Genomic DNA, 27,307 nt, shown 5'->3' with positions numbered 1-27,307 from the left:
AAAAATACAACAGAAAATATATATGTGGTCCTCTGTAGCTCAGCTGGTAGAGCACGGCGCTTGTAACGCCAAGGTAGTGGGTTCGATCCCCGGGACCACCCATACACAAAAATGTATGCACGCATGACTGTAAGTCGCTTTGGATAAAAGCGTCTGCTAAATGGCATATTATTATTATTATTATATACAGTGTGTGCAAATGTTGCAAGTTATGGAGGTAAGGCAATAAATAGGCCATAGTGCAAAATAATTACAATTAGTATTAACACTGGAATGATAGATGTGCAAGAGATGATGTGCAAATAGAAATACTGGGGTGCAAATGAGCAAAATAAATAACAATATGGGGATGAGGTAGTTGTGTGGGCTAATTTCAGATGGGCTGTGTACAGGTGCAGTGATCGGTAAGGTGGTCTGACAACTGATGCTTAAAGTTAGTGAGGGAGATAAGAGTCTCCAGCTTCAGAGATTCCTTACAAATGTGTTGTACAGATAAAACCTAGATGAAAGGGGATCAACTGCAGTTTGCAGTTCTGCTTTGCAGTTCCGCGACCGGGAGACCCATGGGGCGGCGCGCAATTGGCCCAGCATCGTCCAGGGTAGGGGAGGGAATGGCCGGCAGGGATGTAGCTCAGTTGATAGAGCATGGCGTTTGCAACGTTACGCCAGGGTTGTGGGTTCGATTCCCACAGGGGGTATGAAAAAATAATGTATGCACTAACTGTAAGTCGCTCTGGATAAGAGCGTCTGCTAAATGACTAAAATGTAAAATGTAATGAAGGCAAGTGCTCTGCAGAGTCTCCCAATATTCCACCTCTTTGTGTGTAGAGAGGAGAAGTATTGAAAGGAAAGAATAACACAGAAGCCCTTGCTTTGTGATCGCTGTTGGTTACTAAAGTTGCATTTATTTTAATCCATCAAGCCAATCCTTTTATACACAATCTCTCTCTCTCTCGCTCTCTCTTTCTTTCGCTCTCTTTCTCTTCCTTCGTCATTTAGAGTTGTTGCTTTACTCACTGTGTCTTCTGTTGTGGTTCATGTTTTCCTATATCAGGTGTTTTCTGAGCTATTGGACCCAATGATCAAAGAGAGACACAATGGTTATGACCCGAGGATAATGATACACCCCACAGACCTGGATGCAAGCAAGGTACAGAATGATGGGAATGTCAATGGACATAAGTACAGAAATGTCATTGCATCAACCACCCAGTTGACTAGGTATCAGACCTTCTACATATCTACATTCTAAACTGTTCAAGTGAGCCAATACTTACCACAGTCTCTTGTCAGATCCGGGCAGGTCAGTTTGATGAGCGCTACGTGTCATTGTCACGGGCCTGAGCATCCGAGGGCTGAGCCTGCCCCCTGCCTGTTGCTGGGCGGAGCGCCGGGAGGTGGAGCTGGTGGTGGACGCCCTCAACGGACGGCAGGGGGAACTCAATGGACAGTACAGATGACTGACCAGGAGCAGCAGCTGCCCATTGATGTGAGGAAAACACAGTCTGCACCACACACTGCTTTGGAGAATTGTTTTTATTTGTTTCATTTCCTTATTCTAGCACTGAGATGCATAACACTTGTTTTTGGAGTTCACAGGATCACTTCCTGTTCGATATACCAGTGTCCCCCCTGGTAAGTATAATGGTTTGATAAAAGCACAACTCTAAAACCAAACAATAGAAAGCATTTTAGAAGCGCTGAAACCTATCGATAACCCATTGGTCTGGAAAGGCACAACAACCAGAATAACTTCCTTGTGTGGATCAACGAGGAGGACCACACCCGGGTCATCTAGATGGAGAAGGGCAGCAACATGAAGAGGGTGTTTGAGAGGTTCTACAGAGGACTCAAGGAGGTGAGCCCAGCAGAATCAATGATTGGATTCATTGCCTACACACACACACGTTAACTGTGTCTTAAATGACACTTAAACGTTTCATGCTTTGTTGTCATCACCACCAGGTGGCGTGACTGATCATGGAGAAAGGCTGGGAGTTCATGTGGAGTGAGAGGCTGGGTTACATCCTCACCTGCCCCTCCAACCTGGGCACTGGACTCAGGGCAGGGGTCCACGTCAACCTGCCTCATCTCAGCAAGGTCTGGCTTTTACCACCTCACTCACCTATGGGTTGACACACGAACAGCCATATGAAGAAACTGTGCTAAGGGGATCCCTGTGCTGAGCTGTCCTTCTCAAATTCCAGGATCCTAATTTCTCTGTTTGTTTTTCTGTTGTTTTTTACTAGGTCCATCGTTCTGCAGAAGCGAGGTATGGGCGGCGTGGACTCAGCAGCTGTGGGCACAACCTTTGACATCTCTAACCTGGCCAGACTGGGTGAGTCAGAGGTAAGACACTGCATCACTACACCACAGAATAGATACGCAACCGACAGTGACAATCATAATATTCAGCTTTAATAGGCAGTTGTAGAGAGCGTAGAAAGAGTAGGTTATGTGTGTTTGTGTGTTGCATGTAGGTCCAGCTGGTTCAGAATGTGATTGATGCTGTTAACTGCCTGATTGAGTGTGAGACAAGACTGGAGAGAGATCAGGATATCTCCAGCTGTTGCTGCTTTACATTCACAAACAATATACTTAAATAAAGCAAACGAATCCAAATCATTAACTGTGGTCCTCCAAATACTTTACCTGAATAGCAGATATAAACTCTTCAGCTATATATCAATACATTCAAATTAAACTTGGGGATCGACCAGTAATTGTTGTGTACTATACAAAATGAGGTCATTATGGGTGCTTGTTGTCACCATATTGCATCTAATCCTCTGAATTGTGTCCTACTGCCCTATTTTCCGAGAGGCGCTTTTATACTTGAATCGAATTTAATGAGTGCCCTCTACACTGTAACCATAGTAACAGAGTCGCATAATCCCAAACACACAGACACATCAGAATGATGCATGTAGAGCAGGGTTCTTCAATTCTGGTTCTGGAGGGCCGAAACACTTCTGTTTTTTATTTCTACCTGGTAGTTAATTGCACTCACCTGCTGTCCCAGGTCTGAATTATCCCCTGATTAGAAGGAGAGGATGAAAAACAGAGGTGTTTCGGCCCTCCAGGACCGGAATTGAAGAACCCTGAAGTAGAGTATGTCAGGCATTAGAATAGCATGAGGTGGACAGTTCATTCCAGGATACAAATGGAACACAGTTCAAAATGTTAGGTTTATTTTTAAGTACAAATGTTACAATTCGATAAAAGAAGGTCAAAGAACAAATAAATACAAATGGGTTACTGTGTGTTTTACAATAGTTGCCATAACATACAGCATAGAGACAATAAGCACACAGTGAGGCTGTCAGCTGACCGTGCTGCCGGGGCCACATTCCTCCCTGTGGACGCAGACAAAACATAGTTACTGTTAAACATGACATTATGATGATATTGGTATGAATTTACATACTAAAAACATAAATCATTGAACAAAACCCATCAATAAGACCAACTGGTTCTTTCCCTCTTTCTCATGAAATGATCCCAACCCCCTTATCTTTACCCATGTCCCTGAGTCCTTACCCTTTGAATCATTACCCCTGTAAATCATTACCCCTGTAAATCCTTACCTCTGTGCTCTAGCAGGACGTCCCCCTCGTACTGCGCCAGGCCCAGGGCATGTCTCTGCCCACTGTTCAGCTCTGCCCACTGCTTTTCTGTGACCACCCACGCCTGCTCCACATTCAGCCAAGACAGCTGGACCGCACTGAATACCACCTGACAGACACACACACATATCGTGCATCAACTAACAAAATGGGATGTGGTTTGGAGAGCATTATGTAAACAGCATTATCCAAACCAGCTCTTAAGTATCCTGAGGTGAAACAGAGAGAGACTCACAGCCATCTTCGTGGGGGGAATCAGGGCGATAGCTTCGGGGATGAGCCCCTCCACCTGCTCCTGTACCAGAGAAGACAGAACCATGTCCTCCAGACCCGCTGGACAGAATGAGGGAGGGAGAGACAGACAGGGAGGTAGGACTCAGGTAATGAGTGTGAGTGGATTCACCGCTCACTACCAACTCTAACTATTCCTTAGATTTAAGGATAAAATATTCTGAATATACAACAATACATCTTTCAGAGTTTAAACCCCTGCCCCATTTGAATAGCTGTACCTGCTAGTGTGCCGATCTCAGTGAAGACCTCGGGGCCCCAGGTACTGACGGGGCCAAAGGCCTGAGGACTGGAGAGACGGGCTGTCAGAGCCTCCATCTGCTGCTCTGAACACGGCAGGGCCAGCTCCCTCAGGAACATAGCAGCCATGCTGTCAGTCAAAGAGCAGGAGACCTCATTAGGATTGGGTTGATGGAAGCATTATCACAAAGTGGAATAAGACAGCAAAAAATGACATATTTTTGCCTTTTTGCACTATAGGCTGAGCTTTATTCACAAGGAATGTAATCTAACATTTATGTGGTGAAAATAAAGGGTGTATTTCTAATACTTGACTGACCTGAGGTTGTAGGGGTCCAGTCGGTTGATCTCTGACAGTGTTAAACCACAGAGCAGGTGTCCTAAAGAAGCCACTTCTACAGCTCCGAGCTGCTCCACCTTCCACTTCCGCTTCCGCATCACACCAACAACTGCTGCTCTCATCTGAAACAAGACACAGGGATGAAGAGTTAAACAACCTACGCCAGGAGTGGGCAATCCCTCCGGTCTACAAATATCACACATGAGATAGGAATATGGGAGCCTAGTCACCTTTTTTGGGCCCCAGTTGGTCAGAGCCCCCAGGTGGGCCAGGACACCCAGGTCAGTCAGGTTAGTATCCTGGAGCTCTCTCTCCCCCAGCTCAGTGACCACACAGCCCAGCCCCAGGACCTGCTCTGGCCTCAGGCCTCTAACTGGACTGTAGTCCTGGAGGAGGGTGAAGGATAGTTCACAAGATACACAACACATTTCCACTGTCAATCTTTAGCAGGCAGTGATGAAAACCAAAACGTCTCTGATGTTCTGAAACTAACCTGCCTGAGCTTTACCCACAGTGCTCGGCGCTGCTCAGGGCTCAGTGAAGCGTCCTGACCTATGACCTCCACGCACTGCCCCAACTCCTCCCCCGCCATCCGGCTCAGCTGATTGGCTGTCCATGCTGAGGGGAAGGTGCCTCTTATGTCACCACAGCTTGGGACAGGCACTGGATAGAAGACATGGGGCCGCAATGAGTTTAGAACCACAACACATTATCATCAAGCTTTTCCCTTCAGAGCTAGTGGGTATGATACATTTGTGATATAGAGGATCAATAGATGACCTTTTCTCCTCCTGCTCTGTGCTCTGACGACCCCCCGTATGAGGCTGTGGATCCTCTCTCGCTGGCCCTGCTGGTCCACACACCGGGACACACAGGCCTGACCCACATCACTGTTCTCCCAGCGCCACTGACCTGCTAGAACCTCCTCCACCGTCTCTGCACTCAGCACCACCTGATAAATGGTAGTAAAACACACACTTAGCACATCCTGCTAAAAGTACACGCATGCAATCACATACAGTACTGCAGGGCTTTATTTGTCATCACCCAATGATAAAGTAATGTCATTATAAAGGCACTTGATGTTTAGCCCATTGGAGCCCTCACCAGTGGGATGGAGTTGATCTGTTTTGGAGAGAGAGTGAACACCAGTCTGCCAACAAGCTCCACATCACCAACCGTCCACACCGATGACTCTCTACAATAAACACACACACACACCAGCTTTCTGTTATAAATGCATACATGACAGATACCCACAAGCCCAGTGCTGCCATAATCAGCTTACACCCACCCCAGGCCTCCCACTCCCACTACCATCTCCTGAAAGACAGACCCAGCTGTCTCTCACCCCAGCAGGTCTCTCCCAGTGAGCAGAGCAGCCATGTCCCTCAGGGTGTCCCAAGGCAGGCAGTATCCCCTCAGCTCATCCAGCCGCAGCCCCAGGGCCCCTCTGTCCACCAGCCCCAGGGTGTCCCTGTCCAGGAAGGGCAACAGGGGCCCCAGGAGGTCCACAGAGGCCCCCCTGAGCTCCCCCTCAGCCAGGCCCTGAGAGGTGCCCTGGATGGACACACCAGAACATAGTTACTACAGTATAATTACTGCAGGTACTACAGTATAATGACTCTACAGCTGACAACAAAGCACAATCCGTTTAGCTGATTATTAAGTATTGTAATGCCATGCATTCCACCCCTGTATCATTATGTTTGGGTGAATTGATCAATGTGTATGTTTTATTAATCAGGATTTCTTGCAAATAATATTATAGTCTCTCCTCACCAGCACAGTGATGGCCTTTTCTGCTAAGGCCATCTGCTTATGACGGGGCAGCTTGAGGAAGTCCACAAAGTGCTGCTGAATGTGAGCCAGGATGGCTGTCAGTGACGTATTAGATAGGTTCTCAATCAGGTTCACCCTGGGACAGCAGGAATAACCAGATTCATCTTGTATAGAGAAAGATTAAATGTTGGACCATTTATACAATATATTTTGGAGTGAATGATATCTTACGGTAATTTTGCAGCAAACCAGGGGCTTATACCGTCCAGGTCTTCCTCTGGTCTTTGCCGCAGCTCCTCTACAACGCATTTCCTCTGGTAACAAAACACAAAACATCTGAACAAACTAGTATGAAACAGGAAGCTCTGAAGAATTCCATGAATACTTTTCTTTACATTTGATATGCTAGATATAATACTATAGATAAAGAGATGTACCTAAATATAGATAAAGAAAAGGAATGGGTGAGAGAGAAAGAGGAGGGGCGGGGGACACGAGGGATACCATGTGGGTTGCTTGTGGTTCCTCACCAGAGCTGGTCTCACCCCTCCTGGCAACTCACTGACAAACTGAAGCAACTCTGAAAAGTCGGTTTCATTGGTCCAAAGCCTTAGCCAATCACAGCTCATTCCACCAGCAATATGACCCAAGTCCCTAAAGACCAAATAGATGATTGGATGAATAAATTGTATCTGGAAGACTGTATTGCATTTGTAATCCAGGTGAGGGAAACTGAATGAAACTGGGTACTGACTGAGTCTCCAGTTTTTTCATGTAATGACTTGGATGAATATCACATGATTATTCAATAACACAGCACATACCCATAACACCTAATAACATTTGACTTACTCTACAGTTTCTCTGGTAATGATTTCAGATTGATGGGTCCTCTTGAAAAGGAGCTGAGCCTATATAATTCAGAAAGACAAGAGTGTGTGTGAGAGAGAGAACATGTGAATCTAATACACCCTTGGCTGTGACAAAATCTCTTTAAGGTAGGCATTACTAATTGATATTCCCCCTCCAGACTATTGTACTACATCCAAACCAATTTGCTTGATGACGGCTGACGCATTTGGAGTATTAATATCCTAAATGGCTCATCTGAAGCATATCCAATGATTTGCAGATTAATGGGATCCCAGGCCCACACTGGCAGTTTGGCATTTCGCTCCACAGCAACAACAGTAATGATGCTATACCATAGCCAGAGGAGTGGGTGTTTATGTAGTGTTGTAGGCTCAGACAGAGCATAGTGGGGCTGGATGTGCACCTGTTGCGGGGACCAGGGCAGGTCTCTGTACAGGCTCATATTTCTCAGGAATGTCTCTCCATCCAGAACCTCTATCAGCTCCCTCAGGGGAACGAATGGCAGGAGACATTGGAGCTGCTCTGTCAAGTTCCTTGAGTTGATGGCTAAAGCCTTTAAAAAAAAAAGCTACACATAAACAATGGAATTCGAATATGTGCCTGAAGAATAGTAATTGGCAATAGGTTAAGTACTGTACTTATGGAATTACTTCCAGGTAAATTCAATTGACTAGCCGTTTAGTCATATAAGGTAGTTGATGATTGACAGCATAATTGGTTTGTTAGTATTTAAATTCCACCATCTCTTTACTGTGTCATCATCTGCTCTCAGTGTGGTAAGAAGGACAATGCAGAGCCACTGGAAATGATGAATAAAGAACAGTTTGACAGAGAGGAGAAAGTGATCTTCCCACAGAGAAACAAGAGCACCTTACTTACCTCCTGCAGTGCCCTGTGGAGCATGGCTCTATGGGCAGGCTTCAGGTCAGTCAGTAGAGTGCTCCAGCACTGGCAGTGAGCGGTTCCACTGATCTCAGACCAGTGTATGCCACTGAGCACAGCAGGGGATAGGCCAGGCAGTAAGGGCTTCAGCCTGCACAGTGTATCCATGGTGAGCTGGCAAGGAGAGGATCACCATGGAAATATGGCCTCGTTAGAATGCACAACAAGCTGTGTAGATTAAAACAGAACTGAAGAGGTCACTAATAAGCCTTTACTTACATTAGTGTCTTGTGAAATTTTTGATAATATCTGGAACGCCTGGGGGAAGTTAAAAACAACATGTAATGTTCGCTCAGCATAAAACAACATACCGTTAGATTCAGTGTGTAGGCATAGCCCATGCAGTGCTGACCTGTGCTGGGGAGAAGCTGGGCAGGCCTGGTTGTGTTAGCAGGTCCAAGAGCTGTAGTGAGGGCAGTGACTGCAGGAAGGAAGCCCCTAGCTGGGGCAGTAGGCCCCTGAGGGTGGCCAGTGCTGGAGGAGGCAGAGTGCCGGCATTCAGAGGCTGCACCGCCTGGACCAGCCAGAGGGACAGCTGGACACAGGGCAAGAGCAGGATCAACAGGGTCAGAGCCTCTCACATATGATATGGACTGTATACATATACAAATGTCAATACTGATATTTTGCAGATATCCTAACAGGAGTGTTGTAGGAAAAATATTGTCATACAGCCACAAAATGAACTTGGAACTTTTGGAGTGCATCCCAATTTTTTTTACATGCAATTCTCTCTCACCCTGCCTGAAGCACTGATGTGTCCCTCAGACACACAGAGAGCTAGCTGCTGCCAAAGAGCAGAGGACACAGGGGAAGCCAGCAGAAACGGACGCAGTTCCTCTGGGTTCAGGTAACAAACCAGAACTCCCAGCCTGTTGAGATATAATGCCCTGGTATCTCTGGTCTAATACTCCGGTAACTGCACAAAGGGACACTGTGGCTCTGATCAGAAGTAGAGCACTATATACGGAATAGGTTACAACTTGAGACAAAAGACCCTACCTCGATATGTTATCACTGGTGAAGTTCATTTTTTTAATGAATAGAGTCCGTAGAACATGACGCCCTCTTGTTCCATCCAGACTGGTGTTTCCCAGCAACTCCACCAGGGGACTCAGCTGAAGGAGAGACATGATGACAGAGTAATGCCAATACAGTACACAATACTTCATGAACATTTCTGTAGGGTAGATAAGGAATGAGATGTCTAACCTGATCTGATGTCAGCTGCTGAAATTGGCTGACTGGGAGGTGTGGGAGCAGTGGGAGGATGGAGCTGAGGAAGTACGGTGGCCAAGAAGGGACATCTCCCACCACACTGGACTGCAGAAGCCTCTTCACAAATGCCTGTTTCTGTGGAGACTTCATCTCTGTGCTGTGGTCACGGATGGCCATCAACCTATGATACAACACAGAACCAGTCAACACGATTACCTTTGACCTTTGGCTTAAAATGGCAGCTCAGGCCTAGTCACTCACACACTGGTGTTGACCATCAGGGAGGCAGGGAAGCTCATGATGTCAGAGACGGACATGAAAGGGATGAACTGTGATAGGTCGACAAAGAGGTCAGGGGTCACACGAGGGAACTTGTGGATGAAGGCGGACGTCATGGTCTCCATGGCCTGCAGTTCTCTCTGAGAGGCCTGGGGAGACAGTGGTCTTTATTGACAGTAGTAGTAACTAAGTAACATCCCTACTTTCCAGCATCCATTACTAAACTGAGAGTGTTTGAGGACAAACCTGAGCGGTCTCTACGTGCAGCTGGTCCCAGCTCTGGTGCATGTGAGTTAGAAACCTCTTCACCGCATCTTTCTCTGCTGACATCACCAGTGTGCGGATACTCTCCCTGGGCATTTGGAGGTACTCCTGGAGAGAAAACAATGTGCACCATAATACAAGTGACCCGTAAATCTGCATCCAGGATCCCAACTACCCGTTTTATAAAGCTGTACACTACCTGCATTAGGACTCTGAGGGCAGAGGAGTTGTCCTCTCTCTGAATGAGGTCCCATAATACAGGCTGTCAGGACAGAGGAGGCATTCACATTACCTTCATGTGTCTATGTTTGTGTGTATGTGTTCTGTGTATCAGGCATGTGGCTTACACTGAAGCAGCTGAGCAGGTCCTCTTTGAGAGCTGCGCTCTGCTCCCTGCGCAGGAACAAGCCCACGGTTTGGAGCACGCTCAGTGAGGCGTCGGGACGCAGAGTGGCCCAGAATGAGGCATTGTCAAGGAGACTGGAGAGGAGGATAGCCTGACCCAGGCCCTGCCTCACCTCCCCCTCCCCCTCATCCAGCCCCGCCGAGAGCCCCACCACAAAGTCCAGTACCCTCAGCATGTACCCCACAGCCCCCACCCAGCCCCCGCGCTCACCCCCATCCACCTCACACACACTCAGCCTGTGCAGCGCCTCCACTAGCAGCGGAGCAGGACTCACACACAGCTGTGATGTGTCAAAGTCGTACGGTGCCGGGAGCATGTCAAAGAACCACTGGAGGAAGCACTTCCTGTCCTCCTGTTCTACATCCAGGTCAACACAAAGGTCAGAGAGCTGAGGATAGGCTGGGAGTAGCCGGCGGTACAGGGTGGTGTTGCTACAAACATAATCCCTCAGCCCCTCTGTACTGCCACAGAGCTCCAGCAGGGTGGCGTTTGTGAAATGCTGCAGGCTCCACTTCCTGTAGTCACATGTGTCTTCTGTGGATTCAGGGTGGGAGGAGTTGTGGAGTCTGGAGCAGTACTCTGCAGCCCAGCTGCCCTCCGGAAGGGATGGGTGGGAGGGGTGGGCCTCAGGGGACTCGCTGCCACACAGGGCTGAGACCAGAGCAGAAGTGTTGGGCAGGAAGCAGCGTCTGAACTCCTGGGCGCTGAGGGACCTGGTGCCCAGCTGGGCCAGGCAGGCTTCGTCAGGCTCTTGGCTGCCCCCGCCCTCCACCACCTCCACTGACAGCTGCACACACAGGTCATCTATACTGGACTGGTTGAAGTAGTGGTAGTCCTTTGTCTCTGCAGCCTGCAAACATCACAGGCAGTATGTAGTTAGACATTGTGGAGAAGTTAAAAAAGAGAGTTGAGAACGCAACTCTTTTGCATTCAGAAGTGGGGTTTGATTATGGACTGTACCTGGTGTGCTCTTTGCAGCCAAAAGGAGGAGTTGGCACACACAGTTTTGTTGAACTGGTGGGCGTAGAACTCGCTGCAGATGTGGACCCACAGGAAGTCATCCTCGGCTGCAGACAGGTACCAGGCGGCGTCGGAACACGTGGCATGTAGGTCGGGTCCCATCTGACCGACCTCCGGGTCCACAGACCCATCGTCCCCGTCAAACAGGTTACAGTAGAGGAACACAGTGAAGTTGGACACCCCTGTAAGGCCTGGGATAGAGGCGTTACACGCTGCTTCCAGGATCTCTGCTGAGGCAAAGTACCCCATCTCTCTCAGGTGGCTGTGGCCAACTTCTACTGCCTCAGACTGGGGCTTGAGGAGACGGGAATGACGGGGTACTGGGGTTGGGCTGGGTGGTTGTTTCTGTTTGGGCACCCTGCGGGGTGACAGGGCTGGTTTAGGGCGAGAGGGGCGTGGTGGGGGTCTGGGGTCCCCTCTCTCACCCTCTGTGGAGGGGCAGGAGAGGAAGGGAGGGGTGCTGGGAGGGCCCTGCGAGCTGAAGCCCAGAGCCTGAGCATTCCACGTGACATTATGTCTGATCCCCCTACAAGTCACAGACAAGGGGAGAGAGTATGATAAACTATGGTACTACAGACAACATATATTTTCTATTAACCTCATATTCTTTGTGAGGGAAGGTTATGAAATGAAACCATCATGATGTATGATATGTTTGTCCATACTGTAGTTTATATTATAAGCTTAGTTTTTTCTCTATTACTTACCATAAGATTAGCTGTCTCAGGTCACCTTTGAAAAGATAGATAAAAGGGACTTTAATGGAAAATCACAGACTGTGGAATAGAGCTAGTGAATAGTATGGTAGATGAATGGTGGAAAAAGTGACTTGCACCATACAATCGGGCCTGATGTAACAGCATAGCTAGGCTCTCAATGCTCAGGAGATAGTGTTACTGGCATCAATGAGAGGGCAAAGAGATTAGCCAGGGCATGGGATGCAGGGTAACACCGATCCTCTCAATGACTAACATGGCCATTATGATTTTAAAGCAGTGTCAGTCCAAACAAACACTCTCATGTGTCATGTGTTTCAGTCTAAATCATTCATGACTAATGAGTAAGAGCTGTTTGAGACATATTATCAGCTTAGTATGAAGGGAAATGAAATTCAAGAGACTTTGATCAACATGTATGACCTGTCTCTGACATGTGTTTTAAAAGAGCAGCATGTATACTGAACAAACATTTCTGTCTGTAAAAAGCCCTTTTGTGGGGTAAAACTCATTCTGATTGGCTGGGCTGGGCCTGGCTCCCCCCACCGATGGCTGCGCCCCTGCCCAGTCATGTGAAATCCATAGATTAGGGCCTAATGAATTTATTTCAATTGACTGATTTCCTTCTATGAAGTGGAACTCAGTAAAATCTTTGAAATTGTTGCATGTTGAGTTTATATTTTTGTTCAGTATAGCTAGCCACCAGGGTTGAGGCTCAATTCTAGTTGAATTCAGTCAAATTACGAGATGAGAATCCTTGAGTAAAAAAATCCTCAAGGAAAGAAATTGGAAGTATTCCATTCATACATTGAATTTCAGCTCATCCACTGAATTGACTAAATTGAAATGGAACTGACCCCAACCTTCCGGTGAATGGGGAGCATCATGGACTCACCTACGGAGCATCTGCCCTTATGTTTGGGCTGTGGCACGTCCACCACGCTGCTGACATCATCAAGCAGTGCCATGATAACGCGGGACACCTTTCTCCTCAGGTTGAGATACACTGAGCTGCCCACCCTGTGCAAGAATCCCCTTCTCAGGCCGTCCAATCCCTGCAGCAGGGCAGGGTTTTGCTCTGCCAGCTGCCCTGCCCTCTGCCCCCCATCAGAGCGCAATAAAGCCTGCAGGAGCAGTGTCTGAATGGAGTCCAGGTCTCCCCCCATGTCCCTTCTGTCCTCAACGTCCCCTTGAGTGGCATTCCCAGACAACCCCTCCTCTCTCATGGCCTTGGGGGGCATGCTGAATGGTTTCAGGCGCCCAAAAGCAGCCGAGCCCCCTCTCTGGTCGGCCCCCATCCCTGCAGGGTGCAGGTTCACCACGGGCTTCCAGTTGCGCGTCTCCATGAAGCGGAGGAACTGTGTTAGCCAGCTGACGCTGAAGGCACATTCACTGCGGCCCCTCAGGGCACAGATGAAGCCCTGCACCCCGGCACTGGCCTGGCCATAGGTCCCGCTGACCAGCGCCTGCAGGGCCGCCTCCAGCAGGGCACTCACTGTCCTCCAGTTCTGGGATAGGAAGTCCAGCAGGGGCCTGTGGGGCTGCCGCTCAGACAGGGACATGAGGCTCTGCAGCAGCCCCAGCAGCCCATCCCAGTGGGGGCTGCCTCTCAGGGACAGGAACCAGTCCTGGAGTCTGACGCTGGGCCTGGGGGGCACCCGGCTGTCCCACTGGTTCAGCGCAGCACCCCCCTCTGACTGGATAAAGGACTGCAGGACCTTCTCCCACAGTTGTTCCTCGTCAGAGACAAGCTGTCGCTCCTCCAGCTCAGCACCCATCTCCTGGAGGTACATGGAGATATTGTAGAGGAAGCCTGACAGACGGCGCCTGTCCACAGGCTTCTGGAGGGAGGGGAGGCCCATGCTCCTACTGGGCAGCAGGCCCAGGGTCTTCAGACCTCCCATTATGCTCCTCACCACGCTGTGGATCTGCTGGTCTTGGGTTCTCTCCAGGGAGGCAGGCTCTTTGCTGGGATACCACCCCCCTCCTTTACGCCATATTGATACCAACTCCTTGAAAATGTGCTCTCTTTGATCCTCTATTTTACTTGCTGAAAATGATGTTGAAAAGCCATATTTTGAGCATGATAGAGCAAACATGATTAATATCAAGGCATCATCACACCATTACACTACATCATAACAAGAAATGGTAAGCTATAGTCTCCTCACCTGAACTCTTGGTGGATGTATGGCCCAGTAAAACAACCAACAGTGTGATGCGCATGGCTCTAAACACCGCCATCTTCTCTACCACCTCCAAGCCAGTGCTGATGATGTCACAGTGATGTCACATCTGTCTCTGTGTCTGTGGCCTGTGTGAGTGATGTCATATCCCTGTATTTGGACTGCATCCCCTGTTACAGCCTTCCTCTGGCAATGGGTTGGGGTCAGTGGGGTGGACACGGGGAGTAGAGTGTCTCACTGTAGAGTGGACATTAAACCTTAATGACAGGCCACCGTCACCTGACCACCTTCCCTCTCACAATATAGGTGTATTACCATGGATTTCAATCAACTGAGGTATATTCTTTAGCCTTTCTATGAACTTGAAGCAGTTTTTAGTGAGACTTTGAAATATGAAATGCACAGAAGGAATACAAATACTGGTACTAAATAAGTTGTTTATCTATCCATGTTAAGAAATATTCAAATATCCAAATATAGAAATGATGAGAGTATGAAGATAGGTTAACATTTGCCACCTATGCATCTCTATCCATATTTGTTTGACGTCCCAAAAAATGCTAAACTGCAGTTATCTGCAATATCAAAAGGAGTATAAAGAGAATTAGAATGTATGGTACTCACCAATGATGCTCCATTCAATTCCTCAAATCCTTGATAATTTGTTTATTAGGCTTTGTGAATATCTCCACAACTTCCAGGTATAAATGTGCACTAAAACAACATTATATGACCTCTTTTCTCTCTGTCTGTCCCTCTCACTTTCAACTTCTCTCCCTCTCTCTGTTTCCCTGTCAGCCCCTCCCACCCCTACTCTCCCTCTCTGTTTTGTGCACTTGCTAACCCACACCCTGAGACCCAGTTGGATGCATTAGGACCATAGCTTAGCCTCATATTTCAGTGGTATCCCCCTATCTTGTGCCAGCAGACTGTTTTCTAAGATGAGTTTAATGCAATGGAGGACAGCAGCCATGGAATGGACAGGACAATATATAAAGTATTGTCTGTACGGCGCTATGGTTGCATGTGTATAAAATAAAATCAACTTGATCAAACCTCTATGACCATGTCATAGTGTAGAGGTGGTCCCTTCTATCAGGGCATTTACTATACCAGGTTTACATTTTCCCATGATATGTGAAACAACCCACTTTTGGAAATAATTAAAAAAACGTATTTTGCTATATTTCAATAGTTCTTTGCACCTAATATGTTTATTTCAATGTTGTTTTGAAACAATACCAAGGTCAGGACTGTCAGCTTGCTGCACAAGCAGGGTGAAAATCTGAATGGTATTAATCACACCCAGACTATCTCTCCCATTCTCTAGCTGTCCCATGTCTCCCACTGACTAATTCTGTATTGAGCTGTCTCTCAGCCAGGGCTCATCCTGTGTGACTCTGGGTCTGTGGAGGTATAAGTTTACCCAAAGGGCCAAGCCAGCGCCTCTCTGTGGGCTGTCATAGAGCAGACACATCCATCCTCCGGTCACTGCAGCCACACAATCAGGCCCTGTACTGGGCCACAGCGGCAGGCTCCCTGGTGTCAGACCGCTGTCTGCAGGCCCCGTAACCTGAGTGGGGCAAGTGAAAGGACCCCTCCCTGCCCCCCTGGCCCTTTAACTCTGTGTCACTGTGGCCTGTGGTGGAACAATAACTTCCTTTTGTATTATTGATGCCGTAGGGAACAGCAGTCAGTCAGCACTGTGGGGTTCAGTTGGCTAAAGGAATATATAATGAGACACAGGATAGGCCCAGCCTCTCTATCTGTGTCCCTGCAGAACACACAGTGCACAGGGGAGGCCTTCAAAACAGAGGGCGCTGGAGAGACAAGGGACCTGTTTGAATACTTGAAGAGGGCATTCTTCCCATTGAGATAGATTCTGTATCTATCTCTATGATCCATCCATCCGCCCCTCTTGAAATAATCACTGGTTGGATGGGTGAAGACAAGGGTTCTTCCAAATAGCTTTCACCAATCTAGTCATGTCAGATCAGGGATTATTTCAAGGTAGGGATGATTTAAGGATGCATTTTCAAAGTGAACAAGTGGTACAGCCGTACCTTCTCCGCTATGCAATCCGGTTTCCGAGCTGGTCATGGGTGCACCTCAGCCACACTCAAGGTCCTAAACGATATTATAACCGCGATCAATAATAGACAGTCTTCATCGACCTGGCCAAGGCTTTCGACTCTGTCAACCACCGCATTCTTATTGGCAGACTAAATAGCCTTGGTTTCTCAAATGACTGCCTCGCCTGGTTCACCAACTACTTCTCAGATAGAGTTCAATGTGTCAAATCGGAGGGCCTGTTGTCTGGACCTATGGCAGTCTCTATGGGGGTGCCACAGGGTTCAATTCTTGGGCCGACTCTTTTCTCCGTGTATATCAATGATGTCGCTCTTGCTGCTGGTGACTCTCAGATCCACCTCTACGCAGACGACACCATTTTGTATACATCTGGCCCTTCATTGGACACTATGTTAACAAACCTCCAAACGAGCTTCAATGCCATACAACACTCCTTCCGTAGCCTCCAACTGCTCTTAAACACTAGTAAAACTAAATGCATGCTCTTCAATCGAACGCTGCTGGCACCCACCCACCCGACTAGAATCATTACTCTCGACGGGTCTGACCTAGAGTGTGTGGACAACTATAAATACCTAGGTGTCTGGTTAGACTGTAAACTCTCCTTCCAGACTCACATTAAGCATCTCCAATCCAAAGTTAAATCTAGATTCGGCTTCCTTTTTCGCAACAAAGCCTCCTTCACTCATGCTGCCAAACATGCCCTCGTAAAACTGACTATCCTACCGATCCTTGACTTCAGCGATGTCATTTACAAAATAGCCCAACACTCTACTCAGCAAATTGGATGTAGTCTATCACAGTGCCATCCGTTTTGTCACCAAAGCCCCATATATTACCCACCACTATGACCTGTACACTCTTGTTGGCTGATCCTCACTACATATTCGTCGCCAAACCCACTGGCTCCAGGCCATTTATAAATCACTGCTAGGCAAATCTCGCCTTATCTTAGCTCATTGGTCACCATAGCAACACCCACCCGTAGTATGCGCTCCAGCAGGTATATCTCACTGGTCATCCCCAAAGCCAAAACCTCCTTTGGCCGCCATTCCTTCCAGTTCTCTGCTGCCAATGACTGGAACGAACTGCAAAAATCTCTGAAGCTGGAGACTCTTATCTCCCTCACTAACTTTAAGCATCAGTTGTCAGAGCACCTTACCGATCACTGCACCTGTACACAGCCCTTCTGAAATTAGCCCACTCAACTACCTCATCCCCATATTATTTATTTTGCTCATTTGCACCCCAGTATCTCTATTTGCACATCATCTCTTGCACATCTATAATTCCAGTGTTAATACTAATTGTAATTATTTTGCACTATGGCCTATTTATTGCCTTACCTCCATAACTTGCTACATTTGCACACACTGTATATATATTTTATGTGGTATTTTTGACTTTATGTTTTGTTTTACCCCATATGTAACTCTGTGTTGTTGTTTTTATCGCACTGCTTTGCTTTATCTTGGCCAGGTCGCAGTTGTAAATGAGAACTTGTTCTCAACTGGCTTACCTGGTTAAAGAAAGGTGAAATAAAATAAATACTTTTTTTTTAAAGGATAGGATTAGGGGAAGGGTTAGCTAATATGCTAAGTAGTTGCAAAGTAGCAAAAAAATAATAAGTAGTTGGCAAGTTGCTAATTAGCTAAAATGTTGTCCGTGATGAGATTCGAACCGACAACCTTTAGGGTTATACGCCCACCGATCCATTTCATATTAATTTGAATGTCCTGGATTTACATTTACTATGTTATGTCTATTCTATGAGACCATGCTGGACCCTCTTACACCTATGTTATAACAGCTTTATTTTCCAAAGCATCTGTAGGCCAATTCCTGGCGATTTTATGAATCATTATATTACCCTTATTGTGTCAACAATGTTCTTGGACCACATTAAGAAACTGTTAGAGACTAAATTCAAATGTACTGAGCTCTCTAATTTTACTAATAGGACCTACAAAGACAATGTGGGTACAGTCTGAGCTTCTCCTTGTGACCTTGACAGGTTACGTGATGTTTACCTGTTGAGGAGCTTAATTTGTTTAGCAGGAAAAGAGGTCATTTGACTTCAGCTATCCTTCACATGTCACAAAAGAGAGCTTCCTTGTTGGTGGGCTGAACAGGCACAGGTACTGAGAGACATCTCTGATTGATGGGCTGTACGGGCACAGGCACTGAGCCAACCGTTTGGTGGGTGTGCACAGGTACTTGATGTCAGGTACATAATAGATCAAGAGCAGCAAAGGGCTGAGATTCACTCCACCGGGATTGAGCACTGGGGCATCATGCAGAGGAAGATCAGCTTCACTGGGCTCCTCATTACTGCTCTGTTTGCAGTGGTTTCCAGTCTGGAGAAGGAGTACATCTATGTGGAACAAGAAATGACCTGGCAGCAGGCTCAGAAGTACTGCAAAGAGCACTACACTGACCTGGCCTCCTTCAAAAAGCTGTTGACAGAATGCCAAGAGTGTGCAAAGCTGTCATCAAGGCAAAGGGTGGCTATTTGAAGAATATCAAATATCAAATATATTTAGATTTGTTTAACACTTTTTTGGTTGCTACATGATTCCATATGTGTTATTTCATAGTTTTGATGTCTTCACTATTATTCTACAATGTAGAAAATAGTAAAAATAAAGAAAAACCCTTGAATGAGTAGGTGTGTCCAAACTTTTGACTGGTACTGCATATACAAATAGACCATTGTCATATATGGATCTGTGCCATTTACTTTGAAATGGACTGTGTTTACAGCATGAGCGGTCATGAGTAGATGTGCTTGTTTTGAGATCAAAGCGAGAGCTGCAGGTAGCCAAGTGTGCACATTTTGCTCATATTCTTTGCTAGTTAGTGAGTTATTAGCCCAGTTATAGATAATTTGTAGTCAGCAATAGGGGAGTGATTGCTTCCTACATTTCTAGACATCTTTGAAAAGCAAGTCAGGTAAAGAGATTTTTTTTTCTTAAAGGGCAGTGTTGTATTTTGGGACAGGCTACCTGGGATAGGATAAAGTAATCCTTCTACCCCCCAAAAAAAAAATTTGTAAAGTGGTTATCCCACTGGCTATAGGGTGAATGCACCAATTTGTGAGTCGCTCTGGATAAGAGCGTCTGCTAAATGACGTAAATGTGCCCTTGAGCAAGGCACTTAACCCTAATTGCTCCTGTAAGTCGCTCTGGATAAGAGCGTCTGCTAAATGACTAAAATGTAAATGTAAATGTAGCTAATAGGCAGAGGGTAGCATCATTTGTCTGTTTCTCTGTAATAATGTTATGGGAATAATAATGCATTTTATTTTGTAAAACATTGATGATGGCTTGTAACTTTGTACGTTTCTTGGTAACTTAGGTAGTGTAAAACGATTGGATAACTTGGTAGTGTAAAACGATTGGAGAACTTGGTAGTGTAAAATGATTGGAGAACTTGGTAGTGTAAAACGATTGGAGAACTTGGTAGTGTAAAATGATTGGAGAACTTGATAATATAAAACGATTGGATAAATCTCAGTTATACACAAGTATTGTCTTATGTATGTTAAGGTCGAATGGCATTAAGATGGCCAGATTGGAGCAGTTAAAAAAATATTTTAAAGACCTTGTTAACAAGGTGAAAGACTTAAAGAAGTGTCCGTTCATCTCTTGCCCTCTTCCTCCGCTGGGTCATAGAAGTGGCAGATTCAGTAGATCCGCAGGCATTACTTTTATCGACAATTTTGATACCTTTTGGAAACAGAAAATACTTTTCAGGGATGATGGAATTCACCCAAATCACCTTGTTGCATGGACACTATCTAATCACTACAAGGCAGCTCTGAGAAATTGACTATTATGCTCTTTTACTAGCCCTGCTATGGCTAGAAAGGAGGGTATTGCCATTAGCACTTTTACTAATTTGTATTGTAAAGTGAAGACGCTGCTGTCTCAGGTAATCCCTTCTATTATTACGTCTCAATGCCCCCAGGAAAACAATGATAGATAAACAATATGTAGGGCGGATTGGGGTCAATTTTGACCATTTAATTTCCATTGCTATGCAGCCTTTGGTTATGAATAATAGGTTGGCAGGTAATGATCCGGATTTTATTGACACTCCAGGTGATTTCAAATCCAAAAAAGGTTTGAAATTCATGCACCTAAATGTTCGCAGCCTTTTGCCAAAAATTGACTACATCAAGATCTTGGCTTCCCAGGCAGATCCAGATATTTTTATTTTATCAGAAACATGGTTATCTGGGAAGATTGTGGATTCTGAGGTTACTATTGATGGTTTTAAAGTTTTCAGGGCTGATAGAATGGGCAAAGGTGGTGGTTTTGATGCTACAGTGCCTTGCAAAGGTATTAATCCCCCTTGGCGTTTTTCCTATTTTGTTGCATTACAACCTGTAATTTAAATGGATTTTATTTGGATTTCATGTAATGGACATACACAAAATAGTCAAAATTGGTGAAGTGGAATGAAAAAAAATAACTTGTTTCAAAAAAGTATAAAAAATAAATAACGGAAAAGTGGTGCGTGCATATGTATTCACCCCCTTTGCTATGAAGCCCCTAAATAAGATCTGGTGCAACCAATTACCTTGTCACATAATTAGTTAAATAAAGTCCACCTGTGTGCAATCTAAGTGTCACATGACCTGTCACATGATCTCAGTATATACAGTGAGGGAAAAAAGTATTTGATCCCCTTCTGATTTTGTACATTTGCCCACTGACAAAGAAATTATCAGTCTATAATTTTAATGGTAGGTTTATTTGAACAGTGAGAGACAGAATAACAACAAAAAAATCCAGAAAAACTCATGTCAAAAATGTTATAAATTGATTAGCATTTTAATGAGGGAAATAAGTATTTGACCCCCTCTCAATCAGAAAGATTTCTGGCTCCCAGGTATCTTTTATACAGGTAACGAGCTGAGATTAGGAGCACACTCTTAAAGGGAGTGCTCCTAATCTCAGTTTGTTACCTGTATAAAAGACACCTGTCCACAGAAGCAATCAATCAATCAGATTCCAAACTCTCCACCATGGCCAAGACTAAAGAGCTCTCCAAGGATGTCAGGGACAAGATTGTAGACCTACACAAGGCTGGAATGGGCTACAAGAACATCGGCAAGCAGCTTGGTGAGAAGGTGACAACAGTTGGTGTGATTATTCGCAAATGGAAGAAACACAAAATAACTGTCAATCTCCCTCGGCCTGGGGCTCCATGCAAGATCTCACCTCGTGGAGTTGCAATGATCATGAGAACGGTGAGGAATCAGCCCAGAACTACACGGGAGGATCTTGTCAATGATCTCAAGGCAGCTGGGACCATAGTCACCAAGAAAACAATTGGTAACACACTACGCCATGAAGGAATGAAATCCTGCAGCGCCCGCAAGGTCCCCCTGCTCAAGAAAGCACATACAGTGGGGAGAACAAGTATTTGATACACTGCCGATTTTGCAGGTTTTCCTACTTACAAAGCATGTAGAGGTCTGTAATTGGTATCATAGGTACACTTCAACTGTGAGAGACGGAATCTAAAACAAAAATCCAGAAAATCACATTGTATGATTTTTAAGTAATTAATTTTCATTTTATTGCATGACATAAGTATTTGATCACCTACCAACCAGTAAGAATTCCGGCTCTCACAGACCTGTACGTTTTTCTTTAAGAAGCCCTCCTGTTCGCCACTCATTACCTGTATTAACTGCACCTGTTTTAACTCGTTACCTGTATAAAAGACACCTGTCCACACACTCAATCAAACAGACTCCAACCTCTCCACAATGGCCAAGACCAGAGAGCTGTGTAAGGACATCAGGGATAAAATTGTAGACCTGCACAAGGCTGGGATGGGCTACAGGACAATAGGCAAGCAGCTTGGTGAGAAGGCAACAACTGTTGGCGCAATTATTAGAAAATGGAAGAAGTTCAAGATGATGGTCAATCACCCTCGGTCTGGGGCTCCATGCAAGATCTCACCTCGTGGGGCATCAAAGATCATGAGGAAGGTGAGGGATCAGCCCAGAACTACACAGCAGGACCTGGTCAATGACCTGAAGAGAGCTGGGACCACAGTCTCAAAGAAAACCATTAGTAACACACTACGCCGTCATGGATTAAAATCCTGCAGCGCACGCAAGGTCCCCCTGCTCAAGCCAGCGCATGTCCAGGCCCGTCTGAAGTTTGCCAATGACCATCTGGATGATCCAGAGGAGGAATGGGAGAAGGTCATGTGGTCTGATGAGACAAAAATAGAGCTTTTTGGTCTAAACTCCACTCGCCGTGTTTGGAGGAAGAAGAAGGATGAGTACAACCCCAAGAACACCATCCCAACCGTGAAGCATGGAGGTGGAAACATCATTCTTTGGGGATGCTTTTCTGCAAAGGGGACAGGACGACTGCACCGTATTGAGGGGAGGATGGATGGGGCCATGTATCGCGAGATCTTGGCCAACAACCTCCTTCCCTCAGTAAGAGCATTGAAGATGGGTCGTGGCTGGGTCTTCCAGCATGACAACGACCCGAAACACACAGCCAGGGGAAACTAAGGAGTGGCTCCGTAGAAGCATCTCAAGGTCCTGGAGTGGCCTAGCCAGTCTCCAGACCTGAACCCAATAGAACATCTTTGGAGGGAGCTGAAGGTCCGTATTGCCCAGTGACAGCCCCGAAACCTGAAGGATCTGGAGAAGGTCTGTATGGAGGAGTGGGCCAAAATCCATGCTGCAATGTGTGCAAACCTGGTCAAGACCTACAGGAAACGTATGATCTCTGTAATTGCAAACAAAGGTTTCTGTACCAAATATTAAGTTCTGCTTTTCTGATGCATCAAATACTTATGTCATGCAATAAAATGCAAATTAATTACTTAAAAATCATACAATGTGATTTTCTGGATTTTTGTTTTAGATTCCGTCTCTCACAGTTGAAGTGTACCTATGATAAAAATTACAGACCTCTACATGCTTTGTAAGTAGGAAAACCTGCAAAATCGGCATTGTATCAAATACTTGTTCTCCCCACTGTATATAGGCCCGTCTGAAGTTTGCCAATGAACATCTGAATGATTCAGAGGAGAACTGGGTGAAAGTGTTGTGGTCAGATGAGACCAAAATGGAGCTCTTTGGCATCAACTCAACTCGCCATGTTTGGAGGAGGAGGAATGCTGCCTATGACCCCAAGAACATCATCCCCACCGTCAAACATGGAGGTGGAAACATTATGCTTTGGGGGTGTTTTTCTGCCAAGGGGACAGGACAACTTCACAGCATCAAAGGGACGATGGACGGGGCCATGTACCGTCAAATCTTGGGTGAGAACCTCCTTCCCTCAGCCAGGGCATTGAAAATGGGTCGTGGATGGGTATTCCAGCATGACAATGACCCAAAACACACGGCCAAGGCAACAAACGTCAGCCTCGAAACCTTAATGACTTGGAGAAGATCTGCAAAGAGGAGTGGGACAAAATCCCTCCTGAGATGTGTGCAAACCTGGTGGCCAACTACAAGAAACGTCTGACCTCTGTGATTGCCAACAAGGGTTTTGCCACCAAGTACTAAGTCATGTTTTGCAAAGGAGTCAAATACTTATTTCCCTAATTAAAATGCAAATCAATTTATAACATATTTGACATGCGTTTTTCTGGATTTTTTTGTTGTTATTCTGTCTCTCACTGTTCAAATAAACCTACCATTAATATTATAGACTGATCATGTCTTTGTCAGTGGGCAAACGTACAAAATCAGCAGGGGATCAAATACTTTTTTCCCTCACTGTATACACCTGTTCTGAAATGCCCCAGAGTCTGCAACACCACTAAGCAAGGGGCACCACCAATCAAGTGGCACCATGAAGACCAAGGAGCTCTCCACACAGTTCAGGGACAAAGTTGTGGAGAAGTACAGATCAGGGTTGGGTTATAAAAAAATATCAGAAACTTTGAACATCCCACGGAGCTCCATTAAATCCATTCTTTAAAAATTGAAAGAATATGGCACAACAACAAACCTGCCAAGAGAGCGCCGCCCACCAAAACTCACAGACCAGGCAAGGAGAGCATTAATCAGAGAGGCAACAAAGACACCAAAGATGACCCTGAAGGAGCTGCAAAGCTCCAAAGCGGAGATTGGAGTATCTGTCCATAGGACCACTTTAAGCCGTACACTCCACAGAGCTGGGCTTTACGGAAGAGTGACCAGAAAAAAAGCCATTGCTTAAAGAAGAAAATAAGCAAACACCTTTCGGTGTTCTCCAAAAGGCATGTGGGAGACTCCTCAAACATATGGAAGAAGGTACTCTGGTCAGATGAGACAAAAATTGAGCTTTTTGGCCATCAAGGAAAATGTCTGGCGCAAACCCAACACCTCGCATCACCCCGAGAACACCATGTTTTTCATCGGCAGGGACTGGGAAACTGGTCAGAATTGAAGGAATGATGGATGGCGCTAAATACAGGGAAATTCTTGAGGGAAACCTGTTTCAGTCTTCCAGAGATTTGAGACTGGGATGGAGGTTCACCTTCCAGCAGGATAATGACCCTAAGCATACTGCTAAAGCAACACTTGAGTGGTTTAAGGGGAAACATTTAAATGTCTTGGAATGGCCTAGTCAAAGCCCAGACCTCAATCCAATTGAGAATCTGTGGTATGACTTAAAGATTGCTGTACACCAGTGGAACCCATCCAACTTGAAGGAGCTGGAGCAGTTTTGCCTTGAAGAATGGGCAAACATCCCAGTGGCTAGATGTGCCAAGCTTATAGAGACATACCCCAAGAGACTTGCAGCTGTAATTGCTGCAAAAGGTGGCTCTACAAAGTATTGACTTTGGGGGGGGTGAATAGTTATGCATGCTCAATTTTCCTGTTTTTTCCTGAAATCATTAAAGGGTTGTACTTCCTCTACTCTTCCCTTACAAATTAATGTGATATAATGAATTTAAACAACATTTTATTTCTGCAGATTCTCTCTTTGATAGTATTCAAAAACCTACTCACTTTGACAATGTACTGGATGTTAATTGGGGAATTTTACTGAATAATTTTGAAAACGTCGGTCAGGGTTTTTCGTTTCGGCAATTCACAGACAATGAAGTCCTTGATGTGTTGTTAGCGTTAGACATTAAGACATCTACAGGGGCCGAACATTTGGATCCAGCTCTACTCAAGTGTGCAGCATCCCTCATTGTTGGTGTAATAACCCACATCTTTAATTTAACTGTGTTATCAGGAAATATTCCTTATGTGCTGCCACTACACAAGGGAGGTGATTGTTGTAATCTTGACAACTATCGTCCCATATCAAGGCTTTCTTGTCTAGCTAAGATTCTTGAATCATTGGTGAATGAGCAACTTCATTCTTTTTTATCTGTATTTTGAATCTACATCAATCAAGGTTTAGACCAGGGCACGGTACTATTACTGCAACCACATCAGTTGTAAATGATCTTGTCAATCCTTTGGATGCTAAGATGAATTGTGCTGCCATATTTATAGATTTGTCAAAAGCTTTTGATACAGTTGATCATTCTATCTTATTGAGTAAATTGTATGTGTTAGGCCTTGGCACTGACGCCTGTTTGTGGTTTCAGAATTATCTTAGTGACAGAACTCATGCTATTATGATAGACAGGGTTAAATCCACATTTCTTGAAGTACTTAAAGGGGTACCCCAGGGTTCGATTTTGGGGCCATTGTTGCTCACATTGTATATAAATGACATTGGAAATACTGTTAACACCTGTAACATTAAACTCTACACAGATGACAGTTATTTATTCCTGTGCCTCTTCAGTGCAGCAGGCCATTCGTGACCTTCAGCATGATTTTGACTCAATCCAGAAATCCCATACTGATCTTAAATTAGTATTAAATGCAAATAAAACCACATTTATGCTGTTCTCTAGGTCTCGTAATGTTGACCCTGAGGACTTGCGTATTTGCACTCCAAATGGAGCCCAAATTGAGCAAGTTACTCACTATAAGTACTTGGGTATCTGGATTGATGACAAGTTGTCTTTTGAAACACACATTGAAAACTTAACAAAGAAGCTGAGATCTACAATTGTTTTTTTATATAGAAATAAATCCTGCCTCAGTTTTGAAAATAGAAGGAAGATTGTTCAAACAACGCTTCTTCCTGTAATAGACTATGGTGACATTAACGGTGACATTATTTATATGCACGCGGCAGCCTCTGTTTTGAAACCATTGGACTCAGTATTCCATTCAGCAATTTTATCACTGGGGAATGTTTTATGACTCATCATTGTATTCTTTACAAACATGTGGGATGGACCTCTCTGTCTTTTATTTATTTACAAAGCAGTCTTGCAGAAACTTCCTCTGTACATTACTTCATTGATTAATTTTAGAGGTATAAATGACCAAACTCGTTCTCAGGTATGGATAACTCTGGAGATCCCTTTGGTCTCCACAGAATTGGTCAAATCTGCTTGTAGTTTTTTTTGGCTCTTATGTGTGGAACAATACACAGAATTCCTTTCAGGCATTGAAAATTATTGATTGGAGACTTTTATGTTACAGAATGCGATTGCTTTTCTTAAATATATTTAATGTTGTGTATTATGTGTTTTATTATAATGTGTTTTGTAGGGCTGTTGTGTTTTATTTATGTATTGGGTTTTATTTGTAAACTTATACAGGGCTCTCTTGTAAAATAGTTTTATCTCAATGTGACTCCCTGTTTAAATAAAGGTTAATAATAATATAACAAATAAAAGGTGAGTAGCTACTGTACTTAAAGATTACTTTTACACACCTTTGTATAGACCGTTTCTACAGTCAACAAGCTTTCTGTATGTTCAGAGGGCTTTGTGTATTTTCTTTTAAAATTAATAAAGAAATACAAATACTTAGACGGTTGTTTTGTTTGAGTGTTGTTTTTAGGACTTTTACATTTCGTTCTATTTATAGTTTCATTAGAAATGTTTGCATCGCATCTGTGTCTGTGTATGTTTGCTGTGTCTCTGTATGGAATGTGGTTGAAGGGTCATAGGTAGGAGGAAATAAAACACAAAAA

The 27,307-nt window shown here is 45.1% G+C and overlaps 1 protein-coding gene and 1 pseudogene across 1 annotated transcript; one reads left to right on the top strand and one right to left on the bottom strand.

Annotated features, from left to right (window-relative positions):
* Positions 1–1,054: 1,054 nt before the first annotated feature.
* On the top strand, positions 1,055–2,606 carry LOC121558020 (annotated as a pseudogene).
* Positions 2,607–3,169: 563 nt separating this feature from the next.
* Positions 3,170–13,901, bottom strand: LOC121558021 (stereocilin). The gene is made up of 25 exons (XM_045219666.1): positions 12,893–13,901; positions 11,989–12,013; positions 11,222–11,807; positions 10,203–11,111; positions 10,052–10,117; positions 9,838–9,960; positions 9,574–9,731; positions 9,307–9,493; positions 9,097–9,212; positions 8,834–8,966; positions 8,447–8,629; positions 8,032–8,208; positions 7,556–7,705; positions 6,511–6,593; positions 6,280–6,415; positions 5,849–6,057; positions 5,605–5,695; positions 5,278–5,449; positions 4,991–5,160; positions 4,728–4,883; positions 4,477–4,619; positions 4,139–4,287; positions 3,862–3,959; positions 3,588–3,735; positions 3,170–3,356 (listed from the first exon to the last, which is right to left on the bottom strand). Exons 1-25 carry the CDS (start codon positions 13,899–13,901, stop codon positions 3,268–3,270), a joined length of 5,466 nt encoding a protein of 1,821 aa, XP_045075601.1. The 3' UTR covers positions 3,170–3,267.
* Between the last annotated feature and the right edge of the window lie 13,406 nt (positions 13,902–27,307).

The sequence above is a fragment of the Coregonus clupeaformis genome, unplaced genomic scaffold (genome assembly GCF_020615455.1).
Source record: "Coregonus clupeaformis isolate EN_2021a unplaced genomic scaffold, ASM2061545v1 scaf2601, whole genome shotgun sequence".
NCBI classification, from domain to species: domain Eukaryota; kingdom Metazoa; phylum Chordata; class Actinopteri; order Salmoniformes; family Salmonidae; genus Coregonus; species Coregonus clupeaformis.
Note: the sequence above shows the minus strand (reverse complement) of the source record. Positions and strands in the feature narration are given on the sequence as shown.

Bases quoted from the DNA above. Each gene is read 5' to 3' on its own strand.
- LOC121558021 (XM_045219666.1), bottom strand. From the start codon at position 13,901: ATGGGAGGTCTGAAGACCCTGGGCCTGCTGCCCAGTAGGAGCATGGGC. The intron at 9,213-9,306 runs GTTAGACATCTC...TCTCTCCTTCAG, and splicing joins AGCAGCTGACATCAGATCAG to CTGAGTCCCCTGGTGGAGTT. The intron at 8,630-8,833 runs GTGAGAGAGAAT...CCCTGTGTCCAG, and splicing joins ACATCAGTGCTTCAGGCAGG to CTGTCCCTCTGGCTGGTCCA.